The sequence below is a fragment of the Staurois parvus genome, unplaced genomic scaffold, assembly GCF_062004578.1.
Source record: "Staurois parvus isolate SC_StPar_1 unplaced genomic scaffold, SC_StPar_1.0 ptg000249l, whole genome shotgun sequence".
Classification (NCBI taxonomy): Eukaryota; Metazoa; Chordata; class Amphibia; order Anura; family Ranidae; genus Staurois; species Staurois parvus.
Window position 1 is genome coordinate 606,312 of NW_028318045.1, and position 26,226 is coordinate 632,537.

A 26,226-nucleotide genomic window follows, 5' to 3' on the forward strand; every position below is an offset into this window, starting at 1 on the left:
TGAAGTCTATAAACCAAAAACGCAATGTTTTGTGTTTTAAAAAGTCCCTGACCCTTTCCAAAGAACGCACTGGGTGAAAACTCGGAGATCGGAACCTGTCCCATAGATTATTCATTATTTATTTATTATTACAGGTAATTAGCGCCGTTAATTTACGCAGCGCTTTATATATATATATATATATATATATACAGTCATGGCCGAAATTGTTGGCACCCTTGATATTTCTCCAGGAAATCATGTATTTCTCACGAAACGTATTGCATTAACACATGTTTTGCTATACACATGTTTATTCCCTTTGTGTGTATTGGGACAAAACAAAAAAAGGGAGGAAAGAAAGCAAATTCGACATAATGTCACACAAACCTCCAAAAATGGGCTGGACAAAAGTATTGGCACCCTTTCACAACTGCGGATAAATAAGAATGTTACAAGCATGTGATGCTCCTGTAAACTCACCTGGGGCAAGTAACAGGTGTGGGCAATATAGAAATCACACCTGAAAGCAGATAAAAAGGAGAGACGTTCACTTAACCTTTGCATTGTGTGTCTGTCTGTAGTAAGTCTAAGCATGGACAACAGAAAGAGGAGACGAGAACTGTCTGAGGACCTGAGAACCAAAATTGTGGCAAAATATCAACAATCTCAAGGTTACAAGTCCATCTCCAGAGAACTAGATTTGCCTTTGTCCACAGTGCGCAACATTATCAAGAAGTTTGCAACCCATGGCACTGTAGCTAATCTCCCTGGTCGTGGACGGATGAGGAAAATTGATGAAAGATTGCAACGCAGAATAGTCCGGATGGTGGATAAGCAGCCCCAAACATGTTCCAAAGACATTCAAGCTGTCCTGCAGGCTCAGGGAGCATCAGTGTCAGCGCGAACTATCCGTCGACATTTAAATGAAATGAAACGCTATGGCAGGAGACCCAGGAGGACCCCACTGCTGACACAGAGACATAAAAAAGCAAGACTACAGTTTGCCAAAATGTACTTGAGTAAGCCAAAAGCCTTCTGGGAAAACGTCTTGTGGACAGATGAGACCAAGATAGAGCTTTTCGGTAAAGCACATCATTCTACTGTTTACCGAAAACGGAATGAGGCCTACAAAGAACAAAACACAGTACCTACGGTAAAATATGGTGGAGGTTCAATGATGTTTTGGGGTTGTTTTGCTGCCTCTGGCACTGGGTGCCTTGACTGTGTGCAAGGCATCATGAAATCTGAGGATTACCAAAGGATTTTGGGTCGCACTGTAGGGCCCAGTGTCAGAAAGCTGGGTTTGCGTCCAAGATCCTGGGTCTTCCAGCAGGACAATGACCCCAAACATACGTCAAAAAGCACTCAGAAATGGATGGCAAAGAAGCGCTGGAGAGTTCTGAAGTGGCCAGCAATGAGCCCAGATCTAAATCCCATTGAACACCTGTGGAGAGATCTTAAAATTGCTGTTGGGAAAAGGTGTCCTTCCAATAAGAGAGACCTGGAGCTGTTTGCAAAGGAAGAGTGGTCCAAAATTCCGGGTGAGAGGTGTCAGAAGCTTATTGATGGTTATAGGAAGCGACTGATTTCAGTTATGTTTTCCAAAGGGTGTGCAACCAAATATTAAGTTAAGGGTGCCAATACTTTTGTCCAGCCCATTTTTGGGGTTTTGTGTGACATTATGTCATATTTGCTTTTCTGCCTCTGTTTTATATTTGTTCCAATACATACAAAGGGAATAAACATGTGTATAGCAAAACATGTGTTAATGCAATACCTTTTTTGTGTGAAATACTTGATTTTCAGGAAAAATATCAAGGGTGCCAACAATTTCGGCCATGACTGTATATATATATATATATATTGTGCATTCACATCAGTCCCTAACCCTCAAGGGGCATACAATCTAAGGTCCCTAACTCACATTCATACATACACATATTAGGGCCAATTTAGACAGGAGCCAGTTAACCTACCAGCATGTCTTTGGCGTGTGGGAGGAGTACCCGGAGGAAACCCACGCAGGCACAGGGAGAACATGCAAACTCCAGGCAGGTGGTGCCGTGGTTGGGATTCAAACCAACGACCCGAGTACTGCCAGGCAGAAGTGCTAACCATTTAGCCACTGTGCTGCTCAAGTTAAATGCACTGCTGTGCGTTTCTACAAAACGCAGCAGAAAATGCATAGGTGTGAACCTAGACTTGAACTGTTTTCCTCTTTCTCCCCCACTGCACTGCGGTGTGTTGGGCTCTACTGTATAACGCATTGGATGCCTTTCACAATGAATGACACCACACGCAGAGAGCAGGTCCATTGCCATGTGTTGTGGCACATGTGTTTTGGCGTGTTCCTGCAATGTAGGAGTGTGAATGGGCTGTACAGATTTACAGTGAGCAGACTGTGCGGCTGTTCTGTTCCCTATACCTGCATAGATGTGATTGCATCCAGAGGTCGCCTGCCTGCCTTTGGCGCGAACACTGAATAAAATGTCTCTTTGAGTCCAGGAATGTGCGGTGCCTTAACGTCTTACTGAGGAATGTGGAATACCGGCACCATGACTTAGATCGGAATCTACTTAGACAAACTTGGAATTCACTCTCCAGGGGAGCCTTAAAGAGGCTTGTCACTGGGAGCTTATCCTTGTTCCAAGCGTCATTCGAAGACCTCCTGCATACACCCCAGCACCCTTCTCTTCCTGCCCGCTCAAGTTCAAGTGTAATTGATTAACCTAAGATAGCGGCAAAGGCATGCAAAAGGAATGTGAGCTATGTCAGTGCCAGCCATGTATGGTAGTAGATTAAAAAAGAACTCCAACAACTGTGAATGTAAAGAACTGTAAAGTGCTCATCTATGTTTCATTACATCTGTGGCATCCAAAGCACTGAAAACATCACGGTTAGCACCGCTGCAGTCCCTGACCAGAAGCTGAAATTAAAATACAAGTGGAGAGTGTGTGTATATCACATACTATATTGCCAAAAGTATTGGGCCAGCCCTCCAAATCAATGGATTCAAATGTTCCAATCCCCTCCATGGCCACAGCTGTATAAAATCAAGCACCTAGGCATGCAGACTGCTTCTACAAACATTTGTGAAAGAATGGGTCACTTTTAGAAGCTCAGTGAGTTCATGCGTGGTACCGTGATAGGTTGCCACCTGCGCAATAAATCCATCCGTGACATTTCCTTGCTACCAGATATTCCACAGTCAACTGTTAGTGGGATTATAACAAAGCGGGAACAACAGCAACTCAGCCACAAAGTGGTAGGCCACGTAAAATGACAGAGCAGGGTCAGCGCATGCTGAAGTGCGCAGAAGTCGCCAACTGTCTGCAGAGTCGATAGCTAAAGACCTCCAAACTGCATGTGGCCTTCAGATTAACACAACAGTGCGTAGAGAGAGCTTGTTTCCATGGCCGAGTAGCTGCATCCAAGCCTTACACCACCAAGTGCAATGTAAAGCGTCGGATTCATTGGTGTAAAGCACGCCGCCACTGGACTATAGAAAAGTGGAGCCATGTTCTCTAGAGTGACGAATAACACTTCTCTGTCTGACTGTTTACAAATGTCTGACACAGATCAGCCCCTCCACTAGCCTCTCATCATGTGACTGGCTACAAAGTTAGGCCTCATGTACACTGCTGCTCCTAAATGCAAGTTTTTTGGGTTTTTTTTTTTTAGGCGCTTTTAGGGCTTCTTTCCCAAAGCCCCTGAACTCAACTCAAGTCTACGTGTCCATGCACGCATAGGGGTTGATTGCCTATAGGCAAATAGACTGTGCACTTTGTAAAGTGAAATTGCACACTGCAAGTGCAGTTGCTCCAGAGCTTAGTAAACAAGGTAAACTTCCCTTTGCCAATACCCAATCACATACAAGGAAAAATAAAAAAAATAGCAATTTAGCATGCACATGATTGGATGATGGAAGTCAGCAGAGCTTCTGCTCATTTACCAAGCTCTGGAGCAAATTAACTTGCAAACTGCTCAGTCTAATTGCCTTTAGTAAATCAACCTCATAGGCTTTTATCTGATTTTACAAACGGCAGAGGAATGTTTTGGTTAAAAATGCCAAACTCCGCATTTAGCGCTTGGGCGTTTTATTCATTTAAAAGGCAAGTACTCTATCTAACTGAATAAACTCCAAAAGCTAAACATGACAAAAAACACGGTACTGCTTTTTTGCAGCTTTTAGCGTTTTTCAGGTGCCAGGAGCTGTTTATTGGTGGCCAGTGTACATGTAGCCTAACACTGTTGCAGTCTGATCACTGGGAGGGTGCAGCGGACTGATGGTGTTTTCAAAGATCTTTATCCTTCTTAAAAATGATACAATTAACACATTACACTTCACTCATGGCTACATTTCACTCATGGCCCTTTTTATGCTTCCTGAAGTTTATTCTTTGACCACTTGCCCTCCAGAGGATTTACCCCCCTTCTTGACCAGGCGTGGCATTACTTTTACTGGCAATTGTGCGGTCACGCAACGCTGCACCCAAATGAAATTTATGTCCTTATTTTACCACAAATGGAGCTTTCTTTCAGTGGTATTTGATCGCCGACAATTTTGAAAAAAAAAAACTATTTTTGGCTTTTTGCTATTTTATGTCCAGTAAAAAATCTAATTTCGGCCAAAATGAATTCTGCTACATGTCTTTGCTAAAAAAAAAATCCCAATACGTGTAAATTAATTGGTTTCTGTGAAAGTTAAAGCGTTTACAAATGGCGGTGTATATATACTGGGGTGTGTGGTTTTTTTTTTTTTTCACCAGTAATGGCGGCGATCTGCAACTTATAGCAGTAATGCGGCAGGCATTCAGACACTGGAGGGAATTGACTCTCACTGACATCCTCAGTGACACCAACACAGTGATCAGTGCAAAAAAAAAGCACTGACACTGGGCAGGAAGGGGTTAACATGTGGGGCGATACACTGTAAGCACACTGCTTTGTATGGCTCTGCTATGCAGAACCATGCAAAGCAGTGTTCAGGAGCTGACAGGGGAGAGATCTGTATTGTTTACATACAGGTCTCTCCCCCATTGGAAATCTTCGGAGATCGGCTGGGACCCGGTGATTGACAGCCGAGGCCGCAAATGGCTGTGATTTTGCGCACCCATGCCGCCCTGTAGCAGTATTTCTGCTATAGGGCAGCGCAGAAGCGGTTAAAGGAATACTCTGGTGAAATCTCAAAATGTTGCTTTGGGTAGCACGGCATGAATGGCATTATTTAATTCTGGGATTTTTCTTGTTGAGCTTGCCGCCCCTGTTAGCTAAATCTCTGTAGTTGCTGGCAGCCTCATTTTCTAAAAGCTCTTGTATCTGAGTCTGTGAAATCGTAGACAAGAGCGTTCGCTGAATCAGGCAAAGCATTTGCTAAGATCTGACAGCCTCCCTGACTTAAAGCTGAAGTTTAAACTGCTTATATTTTGCCTTCTCTTATTCTCCCTTTTACCATCCTCGGAATGCTAATGTCATTTTTAACTACCATTCAGTTTTCATTACATAACTTATTTTAGACCCAGTGACATCATCACTGGGTCTCTGTGATTCTCTGTACAGTGCAGGTTGGTGGGAGGGGCCATCAGGGTGCTGAACATAGCTTTTTGAATACATCACAGCCTCAGTACTCTTCTGAAAAGCTCTCAGCACTGATGTAAGCAGTGGGCTGTGCCATTATGTAAATGACAATGACCCACATAATGGGTGGATGTCAGTCTGGAGGAGCAGGCATTCCTAGCTTGACTTTGCATGCAGAGCGCCTTAGGTAATGCTGAGCCTCCATGATTAAGAGCATTGTTCAGGCTCTGTCCGACTGGCTGCAGTTTTTAATGCACATTATCAGAAGCTCACAGTGTGCAGTGAAATCAGAGGATTAGGATTCAGTACAGGCAGGGGCGTCCCTAGGGTTGGTGTCACCCGGTGCGGTAACACTTGGTGACACCTCCTCCGACGATCCCCGCAGAATGGATCAGATCTGCGGATTGAGCATAATGGATCAGAGTCCGATCCATTATCCTCCCCAATCCGCAGATCCGATCCATCCTGTGAGGATCATCGGCATGCAACCTATACAGTGTTAACCAACGATCCCCCGCAGCATGGATCGGATCTGCGGATTGGGGAGGATAATGGATCGGACTCCGATCCATTATGCTCAGTCCGCAGATCCGATCGTTGGCTTGCTTTCCAACTTAACTTTTCGTGGAGCAGGTCTGGTGTCGCCCCGTGCAGTAGGTGTCACCCGGTGGGGCGCGCATCCCCCCGCACCTGCTTAGGGAAGCCCCTGAGTACAGGAGAGGAGCCTGTACAATTGTCCAAGACTGAAGGGAAGGCTGGAGTTCAGTTTGATGAGGGGGTTTGCAAAGCACAAAAGTTTGAATGATACCGTAAAGTAAGAACCACTCTGAAATGCCTGCTGGATTGGGCTGCAAGAAATTCTATCAAAACACAAGTAAATGGAGTGAGTTTTCTGATTTCAGCCTAGCAGCAGAGTTTTCTGGATAGTAACTGGATATCATATCATTGCACTTGTCTGCTCATTTTGTACATTCCCACTTGGCGTGATTCACTCGTCACATCAGTCTCTCCATCCCACAATGCTTTGACAGAAGTACTCAAACACAAGCGGCATACCAGGAAGGAACTATAGGCTTTGATGTAGACAATAGCTGTCATTCCGTGCATCCATACAGATCATTCACTGGTGATGTAGCCGTCATGTAATACTTCCTCCTATTTCCCTGGAGCTATCCTCCACCAATGGCCTCCTACAAGCTCTTTCTCTCCTTTTTGAAATGCACCTGTGTTCAGGGCTATCCTCTTACTGACTAATAATACATCCTATATCGCTCAGAAATAGGAGGATCGCCATTAACAGACTCCAGTAAGCAACCACTGTATCTAAAATATAAAACTACTCAATATATTTACATTTCTAGGCATTGGCTGCTGCAACCTATGACTGCCTGGTAGACATGACCTATAGAATGCCACCAGCACACCTTTGCCATCCTGTCATTGGTGACAACTTTTATCTATATTCTATATGGTTGCCAAAGTTTATTTCAACACTCCACAACAAACTTTGATTAAAAACATTTTTTTTTTCTTTGATGCTAATTCAGCCTGGAGAGCATTGCCTAATCATGAGGCTGCTGTAGATTTCCCTGGGGCCATTATACAATATACTAAACGGGGGTATATAACCCAGAATAATATTTATTATATAAAGTTTCCTGCAGCTTTTATTGTCTATTTTAGTGCAGCTTGTGTAATTTCTATACCTTCTGTAGGGGCCTCCTAGTTCTTCCTCTTCAGCTGTGAAGGGTGTGATGCGGATTGTATCCAGAGGAAGACATATATCAGCAGTTGGAAACAATCGTCTGCGTAGAGGAAACGGGCGCCCATCATAGTTCGCGAGCTGGGGAGGAATCCCATATTTATACTTGCAGATGTGCTTCTAAATAAAGTCTGAATTGAAATAGGTTTATAACCTTCACCCGTAACAGGTGTGTAGATGTGTCCTCCCTAAGGTTTGTCCTTTCCTGTCCGCTGTATGGCAAAGGACAAAGGCATTTCAGGAGACATATGGGGAGGAAAAACTCAATGAACTTTCTGTGCAATCCAGAAAACCAATAATGGCAGTCCCCTAATGACACCTTTTAAAGCAGAACACCAGTCCAAAAATATCTGATCTACCAGAAATCAAGCATTAAACCAAAAACAAAAATGGAATACATTGTAGTTTACCAGTCCTTTAAAGTGATATTAAATGCTAGGATTTTACGACAAACATGTTATACTTATACTGTGCAATGGTTTGCACAGAGCAGCCTCTATCCTCCTCTTCTTGGGTCCCCCGCTGGCATTCCTGGCCTCTCCCTCTTGCCAAGTGCCCCCAGAGCAAGCTGCTTATTATGGGGGCACCTCCTGTGCTGCTGCTCAGCGTGTCCATTCACACACAGAGCTGTGTCTCAGCCCACCCCTTCTCTCTGCTCATTGGCTCACTGGCTGTGATTGACAGCAGTGATATCCAATGGCTCCTGCTGCTGTCTCAGCCAATGAGGAGGGAGAATCCCTGGAGGCTGTCGTATACATTGCTGGATCGCGATGGGGCTTAGGCTGGAGGGCTGCTGCACACAAGATTTTTTACTTTAATGTATAGAATGCACAAAGGTAAAAAATGTGGAGCCTTTACAACCACTTTTAAGGCACCATGCACACTCAAGTGATAGTCTGCTTGAAGCTCTACAACCCTCAACAAGGCAAATCCCATTCATTTCAATGACCCCTGTTCATGTCCAAGTGCTCTGTCGCCTGTAGCAAAACACCTGTTGCTCAAAAAGGACATATGCTTCTTTTTGGCAGTTTGGAGACAGATCGAGCCACATAGCCAAACTCCTGCTAACCCTTTTTTTTTTTTTTTTTTTAAAAGTTACAAGCAACAGTTATTTTTTTCTTTTTTGGGATAAAGGTTTTACATAAATAAAAGCTGACCATTTCAAGCACCCCTGTCAGTGGTAAATGTTTTTTCTCAATCCTCTGACACATTTTATGGATAACTTTGTTAAAAGAATGTTGAAAAACTGTTTTCACCTGGTGCTCCAGGTAGTATGTCTTATGCAGGCCATAGACTATTCATTTATCGGCCGATTTTTCGTCTGAAAAATGAAACATTGTTCGTTCTGTAAACCGATGCTACCAATGATTGTGAAAATCTGCTGTTTTTCACAAATTTTCCAGCATGACCGATAAACAAAATTAGGAGAAACTGCGAAAATTGTCCGATGCCATTGCCCCACTAACAGTGCGAAAATCGGCCGATTTATTCTTACGGACGAAAAATCGGCCGATAAACGAACAGTCTATGGCCTGCATAAGGAAAAAACTAATGCACTCAACATATCTAAGAAGAGCTAAGCTGCAATATAATGTTTTTGGGTTTAATACCGCTTTAAGTAACTAGATGCAGTGAGCTGTGGGATTAAAACATTTGCTTTCCTTTTTTCTTTTACTGCTCAGGTCTTCTTCTGTTACAATACTCTTTAACACCCAGAGGCACCCAACCATTGATGGGGTTATTGACAATGGAATTAATGCCGTTATGTTCTCTGACAAAAGGATAACAGTAAGCTTGGGTTATCCCTTCCTCCCTATGGTGGGAATAGAGCAGCAGACAATGGCGGATCTAGGAGATGAAAAGCCCCCTCTACTGACAGGTTAGCCATTAGCTAATGGGATAGAATTCACTAAGGACAATAGAAGAAGGCCAGATTGATCTGGTTTAGTAAATAAACGCATGCTGTGTGGACCTCACACAGATGGTTCTGCCACCAGGTATGTAATGAAGATCTCAAGAATAAGTGCTTGGCCTTCTTTCAGTGTTGGGTAATGTTCTCATGGCTATCAGCTGTGCGTTTCCTTTCTCTCTACAAAGCAGAACAATGGATCTCTAAGGCAGGGTAAATCTGCTGACTTTGCAACACTGGAGGAAACCACTTCCAAAGGACCAGCAGAGAAAAGGCTGGCATGATGAACCTTTTTCCAGATGCTCTTCTGTATTGGCTTCATTCAGGCTGCATTGGAAGGTCCATCCTCCCACAGAGAACCATTGTTCCCTGTCCAGTGTCTAACCATAATGGAAGAGAAATTGTCTAGCTGATGAACACATGACCAAATCCTGAAGATTAATAGAACACCACACACCATGCAATGCCATTTTTTTTGGCACCGTCAATTTTTCAGTTATCCCACCAACCTACCAACCAAGTACAATTAACAGTTAGTTTCTGGTCTAGAGCGTTTGATGGATCTAAGTATTAGGTTTTCTAATAGGGTCAAGTTTAGGGGCTAAGGGTTAGTAGTTAGTCCAAGGGTTAGGCTGAGGTCTAAGGGTTCGGCTTGGGTGACAGCTATGTCTTTCTTGTCTGGTGTCACAGGGCCACAAAATAAATTAATCTCCCCTGTGGAGACACAGACAACAATACCTGACATAAGGCAGTAATGACATCATAGCTAGTGTGATTTATTTTTTTTTTTTCCCGAAAATAGATCTCTTAACCACATACACACATTGATCCATGTAATCACAAGATAGTAGAAGGAGCTATAGCTAAAGAAACGTTATACAATTGCTATGTTTCACTCTCTTATTACTTTAAAAAGAAGAAACCTGACATTCTGAATTGATGGAGAAAAAAAGCTTCTATGAATGGAGGGCGTTGAACTGTCAATCATCCACCCGTTTTCCATTCATATGTCAAGTTCTATTAAAATAAGCTGTAGTATGGCTTCTATGAATGGGAGAGCTGGAAGGACAGGGTGAGCATAGTTAGGCTCACCTGATGGCCTGCATTAGCCCCTTAATTGTATAAACCCCTGGCTGCACCATAAGGGCTCGTTCACACTTGACTGTTTTACCAACGCTTGCCAAACACCCCTATAGCGTTTGGCAAGCATTGGTCCGGCGTTTGCGGAGCATTTTTTAACGCTCAGCAAACGCCGCATGCGCGGTTTAGCGGAGGTTGCTAGGCATTTACCGAGCATTAAAAATGCCCCACAAACACCTATAATGACATTTAAATGGTGTTACCGCTCCGCAACCGCGCCGCAAATGCCGGGCGTTTGCGGAGCGGCACCATAGACTAGAATAGGAGGCTTCAACGCCCTCTGTCGCGACCAGAGGCGTCCGTTTTGACGAAACGCTAACGTTCCCGTTAGAACAGCACCATGTGCTGTAATGTACAGAATTGTCCGAGGCGTTTGGGAAGCAGTAAAAACGCTTCTCAAACGCCTCTCTGCCGCCTGCACACAACGCTAGTGTAAATGTAGCCTAAGATTTGCAGGGGTAGGGTTGGGGTGGGCATGGACTGAAGAGGATTTTTACTAGCTGAAGAGGACTCCATACAAGGGACATATCTTACTGAATATACTTTTTCCCTTGTGCTGATTATGTGGAAGCTTTCAATAGAACTGTCGTCTGCCGCTAATTGAGGGGACCCCTGTCGGGGTTCCCACATCTAATCGGAGTGCATGTGTAATCACAAGGGTGAATGCACCCTGATATCTACCAAGAGTTGAAGTGTGGCTTGGAAATGAGGCATTTATAGTCAATATCCAGTTGTGTATGATTAGCCGAATCCTTGTGTAAACTTCACTTATTAATACACTACCCTTTTTTTATTGGTGTTCTTGGTCTTTCTTTGAGTAAATATCTGAAGATGTAGTCCCTTAAGCCTACTAAGGTGAACTGACCCTTTTCCGTTGGAGTGACATGTGATGAGGTTTAACTTCCGAAGATCATTTTTCAATAATATTTTACTGTTCTATTGTGGGAAACTGTTGCTTCCGAATAGCTCGGGGTGAAAGCTGCCAGTCACTTGACACCTAAGCTTTTGGCTGACCCGCAGCGACCAGATATGCTTTTGAACTCTGCCCGGCATACTCATCCTGAAGACACGCATTCGGTCAGCCAGGAATAGCCAAGTTCTTTTTCTAGCTGGTAACAGTTTTGTTGTTTGTTTGTGTGTTTGTTTTGTCTGATGGCGTCCTGGGAAATGCAAATCATGCATGACCAAACTTATATCTACAGCGCTGGGGCATTTCCTCTGAGTAGTTGAAAGTTCTGCTGGTCATAAAAGCATTTTTCCTCCTGGACCAAAGATTTCCTGATTATGGGAAACTGAATGTTGTCTGTCCACCTCCTTACATGCAGACTAATGTATCTTGACTTTATCTTTATCTTTCTTCATGGTGGTATTTCATAACTTCTTCTTCTTCTTCCCCCTCCCCCTCCTCCTTCCTCCTCCCTCCTCCCTCCTCCTCCCTCCTCCTCCTCCTTTTTTTTTTTTTTTTTTTTTTTCTACTATATACACATTTTTGAAAATAAAAAGTTTACTTATAAATCAAAATTTCAGGTCAGTACTAAACCCCCCCAAATCGACTTTTTGGAAAGTGGACACCCCAAGGTGATCCTATTTATTTTTTTATTTTTTTGGCCACCATTTTTGAAAATTAGGAAACCTTGAGATGTTGTTGTATAATGTTGAGATGGTTAAGGTGTGCTTGGCATTTAATAGCTGCTCACCGAAGACAAGTGCAAGTCTTAGTGGGAGAAAAAAAGTTCCCTGGAGGATGAAATTGCATTGTGCGGAATGGTTAGATTACATGGATAAACCTGAAACACTTAAAACTACCCATAAATCAATCCCACAGTCAATGGAGGTCAGTAGCATTTTAAACGGCCACCCCTCCCTCATTTGTCATTGGCACTTTAAATCTGCCCAAAACAATCCCACAATATTGGTGGTCAATGACCCTGTATCCCCCTACTTCCCAATCCCATCACCTATGACGTGCATTGAGGCATTCTCTGCTGTGACCTGGGGGATTTAATGAATCGATTAATTTGTTAATAAATCATACCCCTTCTCCTTCCTCCATTGTGAGAGGAAGATGCAGACTCTCTAGTCCAGATTCGATCAGCTCTGTGACTTTTTTGCCTATGCTCTCCACTGTCCAATAACAGAGGGAGCAGCAGCATTGAGCACAAACACCAAGGTAATCAAAGACTATTTTACATTGTTTGTCAGAATAACTGCTCCCCCTAACCTCCATTTTGCCACAATGGCCAGTAGGAAATTGGCAAAAGCATATGTATTGCCAAAACATTTTCTTTTTTATATAGTTGTTTTTGGGTTTAGATATCCTTTTAAATATATGTTAAAGTAGACAACTGAAAATTTAAATCCGCTTAAACCATGAGAGAGGGTGGGTACTGGACCAAGCAAAAATGTACCTCTCTATAGTAATCAGAAGAGCCATAGCAGCTAAACAGAATACAGCTAAGGGTTGATGGACATCCGTTTAAGGCATCAAAATAAAAACATAACTAACGCTCAGATCTTCATGCTCCACAGTGAAACATTGTGTCTGTCACTTGCTGAGGTGCAGCCTTCTAAAGATCTTGATATTAACAAAAGAAAACACGAAAGGGGGGCACCCTCCTTGTGCATTACTGTGTTAAAAAATATATTTTATTGAAAAAGTAACAAGTGCAAAATCATAAAAACAGAGCCAAATATTTCAGTCCCAGTCAATGGGGGTCCTGTAGTGGCTACCGCATTTCGGGACTCAAACTCCCTTCCTCAAAGCTCAGTCTAAGCTATAGCTGAGATCATTCAGAATTTATAGACAAGCACATTCAACTTCTTTCTAACTTACATTTGACCTGCTTTAAGTGGGTTTTGCATTTCCATAGACAGGTATGTTAACGCAAATCCATTTGAAGGGAACAAAAACTTGTCTACACAGGCCCTAATGAAAAGTTATTCTTGACTGTTTGCTATAAGTTAATATAATGGTTTGTATTGGTTTACTATACACGCACTAAAGTATTGTCAACCTTTTCAAAAGTCCCTTTTTGCCTTGTATTTGGTGTTAGAGATGGGTGCAGGTTGGTAATTTCTGATGCAATCCTCTCCTAATCTACCATGCATGAATGCTCCACTTCCATAAACCCGCTCCACATGCATCCTCTAGGAAACTTTACTCCCTACGTTATCCCTGGAATTCAGAAACCCAAGATGCTGAGCAGCCCTGGCCCCTGCTCTTTGGTTTTATACACCAGGGTGAGAATTGGCACCAGTTATCTTCCAGGGCACCGGAAGCTTTAAGAATTCCTGGAGCCCTGAGAAAGTGGCATACTAAATTTAAATATATAGACAAGCTGATACAGCTGTGAGTACACTTGCTATCATTAAGACCTGAAATTTTCATAAGCCGCTATTAGTTTGTTGCTTTAACATTGTAGGGTCAGTTCACCCAAAAATGGTATCTCAGTATTAGGTAGATGCTGGAGAGGTAAAATCCTTGCCCGTCTTTCTTCTTTCTCTTGGGGACTCTGTGAGTTCCTAAGTCTACACACCTTCTGTGCCCATTATGAGAGAGAAAATGGAGAATGTAAGAGGAGGATCTGGAACATACAAAGGTGTTCTGAACCCCCCAGGTGAACAGGAATGGAGTTCCTACTGATCAAAACCCAATGATTTAAATCTTATATTTAACATGTTAATGTAAGTTCAAGTTATTTTTTTTTATCTTCTTAAATGCACAGATTTCGTAAAAAAAAAAAAAAAAAAAAAATTTGTTGATCCGGTCTGTTCAGGCACTTATTGCTAAAGTGTGACAACTCTCTCTCAAATCTCTCTCAAATGTGCTCCTAAGTTGTCACTCTATCCCATGCGCCCTGGTCATGATTACAAGAAGTCATGCTTTATTCAGGCATCGGTCGACGTTGTCACCATCATAAGGGCAGTCCAGAGTATGGTTGTGTAACGAACACTGGAGTGACAGGAAGTGGCTGGAAGAGGCTACAGGAGATCAGCAGCACTAAAATGCAATAAGGGTAACAAAAGGTGAAAACAGCATTTTACGGGGATACACAGTGCTTTAGCAAACTAAAAGGACATCCATTTTGAGTTTCGGTCTACTTTAAGCTATCTAGTTAAACAGCTTCTTATAAAATGTACAAGTCCCTATACAGATCAGTTCTACACTGAATCATACAACTTTGTTTTATATGGACTATGTCATCGCAGATCTGTGCAGCCCTGTGTGTGTAACAGAAAGGAAGATGCACTTGGGTGCTGCTTATCATAAAAGGACAAAATAATGGGAACTCAATGTGCTGACACAGATAAGATATTCTCATCACTTGAACTTTTATACAGAAGAAAAGGATATGTATATATTTTTCCTGTGAAATGGGATTATAAGCATTAATACGTTTATTTTTATAACCTGACTGGGCTCTAGAACAGTTACATGAATAAAACAAGATTAACCAAGAATATCTGGAGAGGAAGCCACATTGTTAATCTTGCCATAAATGGTCTGAACCGGGAGGAAGATTAACAAAATCCTGAAAATCTTATAAAACGGGCCTAATACATTCCACCTGATTTACTGAACAAAGAGTGGAGAATGTCCAGGCACAAACCTCATTTCTATACATTTAGGCTCAGAGGGGTCTTCAGTGCAGAGGGCATCAACACACACATAATAATGTGCATTATATTGCATTTTAAAATAGAAATAAACCCTTCGATTTAATGGGTTCAAAAAACAATTGGGCATGCCAGGAATGCTAGCTGTCACATTTTGCTTGTGCTCTCAACCAAACTGTCAAATGACTGGTGTCATAACTGAATACATGTGTAGCACCATGGCAGTTGCAGATCAAAGACTTAGATGGCAGCTTCCCTGACTGAAAAGGATAGGAGGATTTGGATCCACTTTATTGTGTGTTCTGTTAAGGCAACCTACTCGAAAGAATGTGTATGCTGTCCAATTAGAGTGCCAAGGTTCAAGGTTTCAAATGTCTTGATGATAAAATTAATTCACAGTAGAATAACATAAAGCAATGCGTTTTGGGGTAAATCCTCCTTCCTCAGGGCTTGAGTATTGTGATTAGGAGGACTCTTAATTTGGCATAGTCAAAGATGGTAAGGCATTATCACCAGTAATGAATCCTGGCGGTATGAAAATTTCAAGAAACCTTGGCCCTGTGCAATTTCATTTTTTGACTAAAGTTCCACTTTAAGCATTCATTAAGTCCTGCTAGATCACTTCAGGCCCCTTTTTTGCAGGTATAGCTCTGTAAAACATTAAAAATAAGTGTCTGTCTATACTGTTTTAAAATCTAGTAATATACTGTGTCACCCTGCTCTGCACATGCTCAGTTGCTCTCCATTTCTTGGCATTTTTAGGCACTGCCAAATTTGTAGAGGCCAATCTGCTGATGGCCTTAAAGCTGAATTAAACCCTCCTATACTTTAAAGCCAAGGAAGCTGCTTCTGTTTGATCTGCTACTGCAATGGTGCTGCACATGTGATCAGTTATGACACCAGCCATGTGACAGTTTGGTTGAGGACACGAAAATGCAACAGTTAACAATCCTGGTATCCTAGGAATGTAACTGTGGTGTTTTTTTTTTGTTTTTTTAAATCGATGGGTTTAGTTCTGCTTTGATTTACTGCTGCTTTGGGCTCTAGTAAAATGGCAGCCTCCAGCAAGAAGAAACAGGAGCAATGCTGGAGGCAATTTACAGCACACATTCATTTTTAGTAGCATGAATATTAATGTGGAATTAATAAAAAAAATAATGTTCTTTAGCAAGGAACATTAAGTTGTTATGGGTACTGTTCCAATTTAAGCCCTGAAGAAGGGTGAGTTGGTTTTAGTCAATGAAATGTGTTGGCTGTCTTTATGTTCTTCTACTGTGAATTAACTTCATCATCTTGAACTTTTTTGTTTGGCACTCTAACTGGAATGCATACACATCCATTCTCAGCTCCTGGCTTTTGTCTGTCCCCATCTTTAAGGGGTATCCCCAGTTTGTCAAGTGCTGCTGAATCAAAGCCAGTGTTACTGATCATAATGCTATTTATTCTTTTGAAAAATGTGTTATCCAGTGTCTCATTTCTAGTGGGGGATTTTTTTCCTTCAATTGAATGGGCTACAAATGGACCGTTACACACAATGGGCGCAGCACACCATTGTAGCTGCCCAATAGTGCCTATCGATGTAAGCACATCCCTAAAACTATATCTCCCAAGAGTCCTTTCCCTACACACATTGCGTGAACAAGCTCTTAGCAGTCAAGACAACAACATGTTCCCAACTTGTGGGGAAAGAAATCAATGTATGGCTGTGGAGGACGACAGAGGGGTTGAGAAAGGTGGAGTTCTGTAGTCCATTTAGAATTTTAGAACCACTTACTGGATTTCTTGCCGATTAGCAGGTATTTTTCTGTACTTGTGATTTTAAATGGATAAAACATGGGAAAATGTGTGAATCTTGGAGGTATACTAATTTATATATTTTATTTTTTCTTGACATGACATCATTAATGTAGGCATTTATAGTAGTTCAACAAAGACACCAAAAATCCCCTCACCCACCCACCAGATTTAGTCACAGTTGTGCTTTTTTATTATATATCATTAGCAAGGTGTAATCTCACCGAGAAGTGTGTGAGGAGGCCGACTTGAACTGGTCTTACAGTAGATGCATTGACACAGGCTAAATTCTTCAGCAAAACCAATATTTGTCCATGTGTTCCGGAAGGGCCGGCCTAAATCTGTGCACGGCCTCATTCACCTTCCTTCCCCTTAGCAGCCGAGCCCCTCTGGATTTTTGGAGCTGGCCCAGTGCGGTTACACCTGTCGTATGTGATTCACTTCAGCTCCCCAAACATCCTTCTCGTAGACAAAACAGTCAACGGTTATTTTGTGGCTTCTAGACTTATAATCTACTTTTAGTACTCTTTGCATTTTTTTTTTCTTTAAAGGTACTCTCCAGTCCAAAGTGGAAATAAAGCCTCAAGATGCACTAAGACTGCTTGGGGATTCAGGGATTGATTTACTAAAGGAAAATAGACTGTGCACTCTGCAAGTGCAGTTGGTCCAGAGCTTAGAAAATTATTATTATTATTATTATTATTATTATTATTATAATACAGTATTTATAAAGCGCCAATAGTTCGCTCAGTGTTGTACATTACAAAGGGGTCAGAACATGTGACAGAACAATACCAAAACAATGCAAAACATAATACAGTATTTATAAAGCGCCAATAGTTCGCTCAGTGTTGTACATTACAAAGGGGTCAGAACATGTGACAGAACAATACCAAAACAATGCAAAACATGAGGGGATCGACGGCCCTGCTCTTTCGAGCTTACAATCTAGGAGGGAGGGATGGTGGCACAGGAGGAGATAGCTGTGGGGGATGCAGTGGTAGGAAGAGTGGAGGAGGTCGGCAAGTTAGCAGGGGGTGGGGTAGGCTTCCCTGAAGAGATGGGTTTTCAGGGTGCGCCTAAAGGAGAGTAGGTGATAATCTGATGGGTTGGGGCAGGGAGTTCCAGAGGATGCGTGACACCCTGGAGAAGTCCTGGAGGCGGGCATGGGAGGAGGAGACCAGGGAACTAGAGAGAAGGAGGTCTTGTGAGGAGCGGAGTGTGCGTGCTGGGCGGTACTTGGATATTAGGTCAGTGATGTAGTTCGGGACAGTATGGTGGACAGCTTTGTCAGTGTTAGGATTTTGAATTTGATCCATTGTGCAATCGGAAGCCAGTGGAGGGATTGGCGGAGGGGGGTGGCGGAAACGGAGCGGTTGGAAAGGTGAATGAGTCTGGCAGCCGTATTCAGGATCGACTGAAGCAGGGATAGCCAGTTTAAGGAAGTGGAGCGCCATCCAGTCTGATATGTCGCTCAGTAGGTGTGTGATTCGGGCGGAGACCGAGGGGGTGAGGTGGGGGGGTTGAGAGATAGATTTGTGTGTTGTCGACATATAGGTGGTAGTTAAAGCCGTGAGAGTGTATGAGTTGGCCAAGGGAGGAGGTGTAGATGGAGAAGAGAAGGGGCCCAAGGACAGAGCCTTGAGGGACCCCAACAGAGAGGGGGAGTGAGGGGGAGGTGGTAGCATTATAGGTAACGCTGAAAGAGCGTTGTGACAGGTAGGATGAGAACCAGGAGAGAGCAGAATCTCTGAGGCCGAGGGAGTGTAGTTTTTTGAGGAGGAGGGGGTGGTCGACTGTGTCGAAGGCCGCAGAGAGGTCAAGGAGTAGGAGCACTGAATAGTGGCCATTAGCTTTGGCGGTTAGCAGGTCGTTGGAGAGTTTGAGTAAGGAAGTTTTGGTGGAGTGTAGGGGATGGAAGCCGGACTGTAGGGGATCGAGGAGGTTGTTGTCGTTGAGGCGAAAATGAGGTAAAGCTTCACTTTGCAAACAATACCCAATCACATGCAAGGAGAATTAAAAAAAACCAAACATAAAAAAAAAACAAAAAAACTTTTTTGCTTGCAGGTCATTGGATTGTGGAAGTCAGCAAAGCTTCATGGAGCAACTGCACTTTGCAATGTGCACAGTCTATTTGCCTTTAGTAAATCAACCCCTCAGTGTCCTATCCAGGCACTTCTGTAGTGCAACAGTCCACCCTTTTCCCATTGGTGGTACGGGAACCCTGGCTGTTATGCAGGATAAGAATTTCTAAACATACCCACCACAGGCTGGTTGCTGACTCGCTGAATGGGCTGAACCTGGGATGGCGTGCTGACTGGGTTGTCCTGTTGGTACCACCCAGCTCAATAAAACTCAACTGAAAAATCAAAGCAGATGGGTGGAACATGTTTGGCTGAACAGAGACTGCATCCTTTAAGGTTTGAGACGGCTTCTCTGCAACTGACTAGCTGCTCTCTGCAGTGCTGGGATTTTAAGTAATAGGCTATGAAAACTTGGAGAATTTAAAAAATAATAAAAAGTTCTAATTCTCTGTAAAATGCTGCACGTGAAAGGTTCACTTTATGCCTACTTTTCACTTTTTGTATAGAAAAGGTACAAAACTTCGGCACCTTTAATTTTCTATTACCGCATCTTAAAAAAAAAAAAAAAAAAAGAAAACCTTCAGAATAACACTTTATCATTTCCCTTTTAGAGTGTTACTAAACCCACAACAGTAAAATCAGTCTGTATATGCAGTATAGCATGCTTGTTATACTCACTGCGGAACCTAAGGGGTTAATCCTCTGCATTGTGTATATTATTATTATATAGGATTTATATAGCGCCAACAGTTTGCTCAGCGCTTTACAATATAAAGGGAGATAATACAGCAACGATACAGTTCAATACAAGAGGGTTAGGAGGGCCCTGCTCCTGGGAGCATAAATCTAATTGTGTAAAAAGAATGTTTGATCCTGTCTTCCCTGATCCTCCTCGTTCAAATGTCCACGCTGAAAAGACAGACTGAACCGTAGCCCTTCTGCACATGCTCAGTTTAGTGCTAGAGAGGTTTTTTTTTTTTTTTTCTTGGGAGAGTGCATGTGATCAGCACAGGGCCAATCAGCACTGTCCAGACAGGTCAAGGGTTCTGCATCCTCCTAGAGCAGAAAGAAAACTCCTCCTGATAGAAGTCACAAGACTGCTCTAACTGCTGATGAGAAAAGGTATTTAGCAGTTTATATTTACTAAAATAATAGCATTTCCATGTTTTGTGTACTGTGGGAGACCAGATATAGTGCATGCAGGGTCCTGGGTTTAGTAACACTGTAAGAACTACTCTATTCCTGCAGCCCTCCATTGTGTGTGTGTCTGTGTTAGGTTGTCATAGCTCAAGTGCTGCTACACTGTCCACCAAACACTCAATGGACAACTAAACCTAAAAACAAAAATGTAATCTATCCGTTTACCAAACCTTAGATGTGGTGGCTAAGAACATTTCCAGCAAGTACAGAAAAATATCTGATGATCCATGCAGGATCACTTTCTCTGAGCTGGCCTGAAGACACAAACTGTTACCTCTCTCCTGTACCCTATTAATCCTATTAACCCCCATGTATTGGAGATGAAGACCTATTTGGAATCCAGCCAGGAAAAGGCAATGTTATTAACAAGGCTATTAAGTAAAAACAAAGAAACAAAAAAGAAAACAAATACAGCCATCACATCAAAGTACTTGTAGGCTGCAATTTACTACATCTTTGTATTTGAATTTAAGCGTACTTTTTTAATTTTGTGAAAGGGATATTTTCAGGCAAAAAAGGGTTAAGGTTCAGCAGGTTTTTTTGTTCTGTTTTTTTTTTTTGGCTGTTACTGTAAATACTCCTCTGTGTGGGTCTTGGAGATGGCAGATTCCATAATGAAAAGGGGAAGGCAACTTTCCACCTCCTTTAGCAGGACATTCTGACTCTTAACTTTTTCATCCCATCACACAGCGGATCCAGATCATTCTGGTCCATTCAGAACTGAACTGCTTTTCTTGTTGCAAAACACAAGCTCTAACTTTTCTGGGCTCCTCTAAAATCCTCGTCATTCTATAGTCGAGATCTGTACATTGTACTTGTAATGTCCGCTAGACCTACTAATCTTCACAATTGCATAAACCATACACGATCTAGTTGCGCAGCCTTTTCTATTTAAAGGAAATCTATGGTGGGTTTTATACATATTTTTCATTATTTTTTGTGGTCAGGCCTAATTAAGTTAAATCTTTAAAAAAATATATATATATATTATTTTGGGAAAATGTCAGATGTGGTATATGTAATCTTCTGTAGCCTTCTGTTTAGCCAGCAGCTCTATTTTGCTTTTCACATATTCAGTTATTTCAGTTGAGCTTAAAAAGACCTGATACTTGCAGAACCCCAGTGAGTCTTCACAACAGTGACTCACCCCTGATCAGATGGATTCAGGGAGGGAGGGCTTCTGTTAGACAAAGGGAGCCATAAAGCAAGCTACTTTGCTGTGCTGTCTCTTTAGCTAATCCCTTTGTGCTCTGGGAATCCATTGTCATGTGTAAATTGTTTTTTTTTTTTTATTTGTAAAACAAAAATTATTTATATATATATATATATATATTACCACTACGGTGCTACCTGCCTGAAATTTACATCTTTGTGCCAACTCTCTAACTCTTTAAAGATATGCTGGTAGGTTACTTGGCTCCTTTTTAAATTGGCCCTAGCATGTGTATATGGATGTGAGCTAGAGACCTTAGATTATAAGCTCCTTGAGGGCAGGGACCGATGTGAATGTACAATATATACTGTATATATGTATGTAAATGTCAGCGCTACAGAAGTACCTGTCATAAAAACACACACAACACCTACGAAAATAAAAACCTTTAAAATGGAACTCCAGGGATAACAAAAATCCTCCCTTGCACTGTCTGCCCCTGCACTTCAAGGGTTAAATGCTCATTTAGACCTAGGGGGAACAAGAAAGGCAGTTTTAACCGCAGGCTCCCTCCCTTCTGCTAGAGTGGTCCCTGCAGGGTCTTCTTCCCTACACTCTGGCGGTCACAGGTCCTCCTGACATAATCACGTACAAGGCAGATCTATAGCCCTGCATTGGCTTTGAGGGACAGTCCATCACCGGAGCATAGGGGGAAGAGCAGAGCGCTAGCCTCTGGGGGAGCAGGGTTCAGGTAAGTAAAACTGCACTTTCAAGTATTTAAGATGTAAATGAGAATTTAACCTTTATGCAGTGCAGGATCAGCAGTGATTTTTCCTTTCCCCAGAGATTAGCTCGAAAGCCAAGCTCCACCTGAACATGAAAATGTTAAATGTTTTATTTTTTTTAGTCTGACTTAAGGCCTACCTGCCAAGCCTCTAATTTTTTTGCATTTGGCTTCCCTAATTGCTAAATGCCAGTTGCTGATATTCTTATTTTCTTACATATCACACCCCCTGATTCTCAGCCTCTGAGACCAAAGCTGCCATGGCACAGAGTCCTTTAACTAGAGGCTGCAGCCTGTGAAAGGCTGTGGGTACAATAGATTATAGAAAATGTACTGGGTGTTTAGTTGTTAGCGATATTTCCTACAAGGAACTGGTTGATCTGCCTGATGCCTGGAGCTGAACTTTGGCTAGGTACCTACTGGCATTTTTTTAGTCTTGTAGACAACAATATGCAACGCACATCCCAGCAATTTCTCAAAGCTTGCTAAATGCTTTTTGAAGCCTGCTAACAGCCCTCTGAAGCTTTCTAATCAGCTAAAGCTTGGTAAATAGCTACTGAAGGTTGCTTAATGCTGATTCAATTCAGCACACCCAGATTGAAGCTGAAGGGTTCTTAGATGACTTCAACGAAGTTCCATAAAGCACCTAGATGCTTTGTATGCTTGCAGAAAGTGATAAATTTCAGACATTCAAGTGAAGATTAAAAAAACGCATGTGTGTACTTAGAAGTTCTGCTGATTTCCTATTGGCCAGTTCAGTGTACAGTAAAACCTCATCTTTGAAATTGCAAGTGAGAACAATTCAAGGGTGGACTCTGTATAACTTACATTGGGACGCATTGTTCCCCATGTGATTTAAACATACTGGAGGACTGCGGTGCTATTTCACTCCGAGACACTTTTCCATGGTTTGGCTCTTACAGGCAGCGGTTAGCGGTTTATTGCAAGCTGCTGATGATCACTACCCTGTTCTCATTTTCTCAAGGGGTGGATTAACATTGTAACCACATTATTAACCCCTCCTTGGCTGGTGCCTGCACAGTGATCTAGCACTGAAACAATGCATCTAGTGTGGCCCAGGAGAGCCTGAGCTTCCAGCTGGGAAGAGTGCGCCGTCCACCTTGTGGATACTTGGCAGGCGGATACCAAACAAACTGACTGTGATGGTTGTAAAGTGTATTATTACTATGAGGACATTATGGGTGGGGGTAAATGACAACTAAAACAGGAAATTCCTGAGAATATTTAAACAAGTGGATGTCTACTGGATATCGTCAAACTGCTTGCTTGTAGACAGTAGAAGTTATGTGAGCCAATGAGGATGATGAAGCCAATGACCATTTTTTTTAAAATGGTGAACCTGTTCCGAAAATGGGGGGGGGGGAAAAGTTTGTTTTTGTTTTTTTTGTTTTTCAGGGGGGTGGAGGGACTATGGAAGGTAGTGCACAGATTTACTGCAAATTCAAACCATCAAGGTGGTATGAGGTATGCCTGTAAGCTGCACCTGAGACAGGTTGAATACCAGATAAAGGTTGTGTTTTTGCTCGAAGGTCTCTTTCACACGGGTGGTTGTTCTGCCGCTTTTGGAAATGCATATTTTTCTATTTTGATATTCCAACTCTCCTGGCATAGAGATCACTTGCATTTTGTACATTGCGTTTATCTGCGATTTATGCGTGTTTTATATGCGGCTGCGTTTTAGCTGAAGTAAATTCTTGCCTTTTCTATAGCAACTGTTTACTTATTTTTTCTTTGTACTGCGATTACATTTAAGTACAGGAGTACATAACACCTGAACACTGTCAACTTTATTTTTCCTACATGCATAAAACTGTATGTTATGTAAATGTTGTTGCTAAATGCAGTGTGTGAATGGAGCCATTGGGATGCATTGTCTGCATTTAGCTGCGGTAAATAAATTCCTCTTTTTGCAGCTAAAAGTTGATATCTAACCGTTCATGTGAAAGGGGCCTAATGGTGCCATTCAGTATAGTGTATATGTGTGTGTGTGTGTGTGTGTGTGTGTGTGTGTGTGTGTGTGTGTGTGTGTGTGTGTGTGTGTGTGTGTGTGTGTGTGTGTGTGTGTGTGTGTGTGTGTATATATATATGTATGTGTGTGTATGTATGTATATATATATATATATATATGTATGTGTGTATGTATATGTATATATATAATGTGTATGTATATATTTTTTTTATTTTTTAGTCCTATATTGTATTTTGCTGAAGTGGAGAGAATAAACAAGGTGCATGTAACTTGATTCTTGAGTCGCTTACATTTACCTTCTGCATGACATCCCTCCAAAGATTGCATTGTCATAGAACTTGTTTTAGACAGGCAGCCAGGAGATAATTAAAACAAGCATATGAGCTTGTGTTTAACGGCTGCCCACCTGAATTGTAATATGGGGTTGATTTACTAAAGGCAAATAGACTGTGCACTTTGTAAAATGAAACTGCAAGTCCAGTTTCTCCAGAGCTTCATAAATGAGATAAAGCTTCACTTTGCAAAGAATACCTAGTCATGCGCAAGGAAAATACAGAAATGGCATTTTTTTTTTTATTAGATATGATTGGATGATGGAAGTATGCAGAGATTCTCCTCATTTACAAAGCTCTAGGGCAAGTGGCCTTTAGTAAATCAACCTCCTATATGTACAGGTCTCGCAGGCGCCACCACCCGTCAAACTCTCCAATTAGGTTCAATGGGGCCACACTGTAACTGCAAAACAAATGCTCGTCAGCACAGCCCTGTAATGTAAAATTGACGTTTAGCAATTTAAATCCTGAATGCCTGTCAGCTGCTGCTATGCCGTCCTCTGAAAAGCAGTCCACTGAGGGGAAAAAGGTGCAAACAAGTATAAAGCAATTGTCACTGACTTATGAAATACAGGGCTTTAGCAAACTAAACATTCAATTAGGGTTCACATTATTATTAGAAGCTACACTTTTTGCCATATCTGATGATCATCCCTGATAAATACAGATCCCTGATAACATAAGCAGATTGTTATCTGGCCATTTAATGTACTTACATTGGTTTTTGATTTGTTTTTTCCAGTGATCAGAGCCAAAGTGGTTGGCAAAAAACTGATGAACGATGGGCCTTTCGGTACAATGCGTTACACTGTTAAACAGATGAAGGTGAGTGTCCTGTATACTGATCTCCATTGATGTTCTTTATATAATGTAACATTGTACTAATACATAAGTCATGCTGGGATTTGAATGCAGAAGAGAACCTGTATCTCTCATGTACAGCTCAGTGTACAAATTGGACATCTGCAGAGATGAATGAACTCCTTCACATGTGCGGGAGTGATATCAACTCAGTCTGGCCGATCAAAATAGCTGAAGGTTGGAACCTGAAAGAAGACAAGCCAAAGATGTCAGAAGCCAGGGAGCTTCAGGACATCACATTGCTGGAGTGGAGGTGAGTATAGTTCTGCTTTCAGTCTTGTACAGTTGTACAGGCTGCTCTCTTGTATTGAAATAGCTTACTCTGAATTCACTGCACACTGGGAGCTTCTCACAATGTACAGTAGAAACTGCAGCAAGTTAGAACCAGGGGCGGACTGACCATTTGGAAACTCGGGCACTGCCCGAGGGCCAGAGGTCATTATGGGGCCCTATGAGATGCCCCTGGATTTTTTTTTTTTTTTTTTTTCATAGGCTTTTTTGAGTTTGGGCAAGGACACAGGGGCCCCATGATCCCTTATTGCCCGGGGGCCCCATGAGTTGTCAGTCTGCCCCTGGAAAGAACTCACATAATTTGCTGGCCAGTATTATCTAGTTTCCTCCCCAACCTGACTGTCCTTTGACCAGCTTCTTTCATTTTCTTGGATTTCAGTACTTTTAATCATGGAGGCTTAGCATCATCACATGTAGATGTTACATAGGGCCAGGTCTCTTGTAGTGGGAACGGGGGGGAGCGCAGTTCCGGCACCTCCAGCACTGTATGTAATGGCAAGGGGTGCTGGGGTGGGCTGGAAGGTCTATTAATGCTGGCTGCGGAGGGGATCAGTTGTTGCAGAAGTGGGTCTATTGATGCTGGTGAGGGATCTTTTGTTGCTGGGGGTGAGTCTTATGTTGGAGAGGGGACAATTGTTATTTTGAGTGATCTACTGTTGAGGGAGGGGTCTGTTTCTGGCTGCAGGGAGATCTGTTGCTGCCGGCAGTATTTTGTTGCTGGTGGTCTAATGTTGCTGGGAGATTTATTGT

The 26,226-nt window shown here is 42.3% G+C and overlaps 2 protein-coding genes across 2 annotated transcripts in view; one reads left to right on the forward strand and one right to left on the reverse strand.

The window, feature by feature from the left end:
- The window catches only part of SYN3 (synapsin III), a 486,671-nt gene that overhangs the window by 211,201 nt on the left and 249,244 nt on the right, over window positions 1-26,226 (reverse strand). The gene's annotated exons all lie outside the window — the stretch shown is intronic.
- Window positions 1-26,226, forward strand: part of TIMP3 (TIMP metallopeptidase inhibitor 3) — a 75,312-nt gene that overhangs the window by 27,023 nt on the left and 22,063 nt on the right. The window contains exon 2 of the mRNA XM_089680645.1: window positions 25,067-25,149. Coding sequence (XP_089536771.1) covers window positions 25,067-25,149 — 83 coding nt within the window. The remainder of the gene's footprint in view (window positions 1-25,066; window positions 25,150-26,226) is intronic.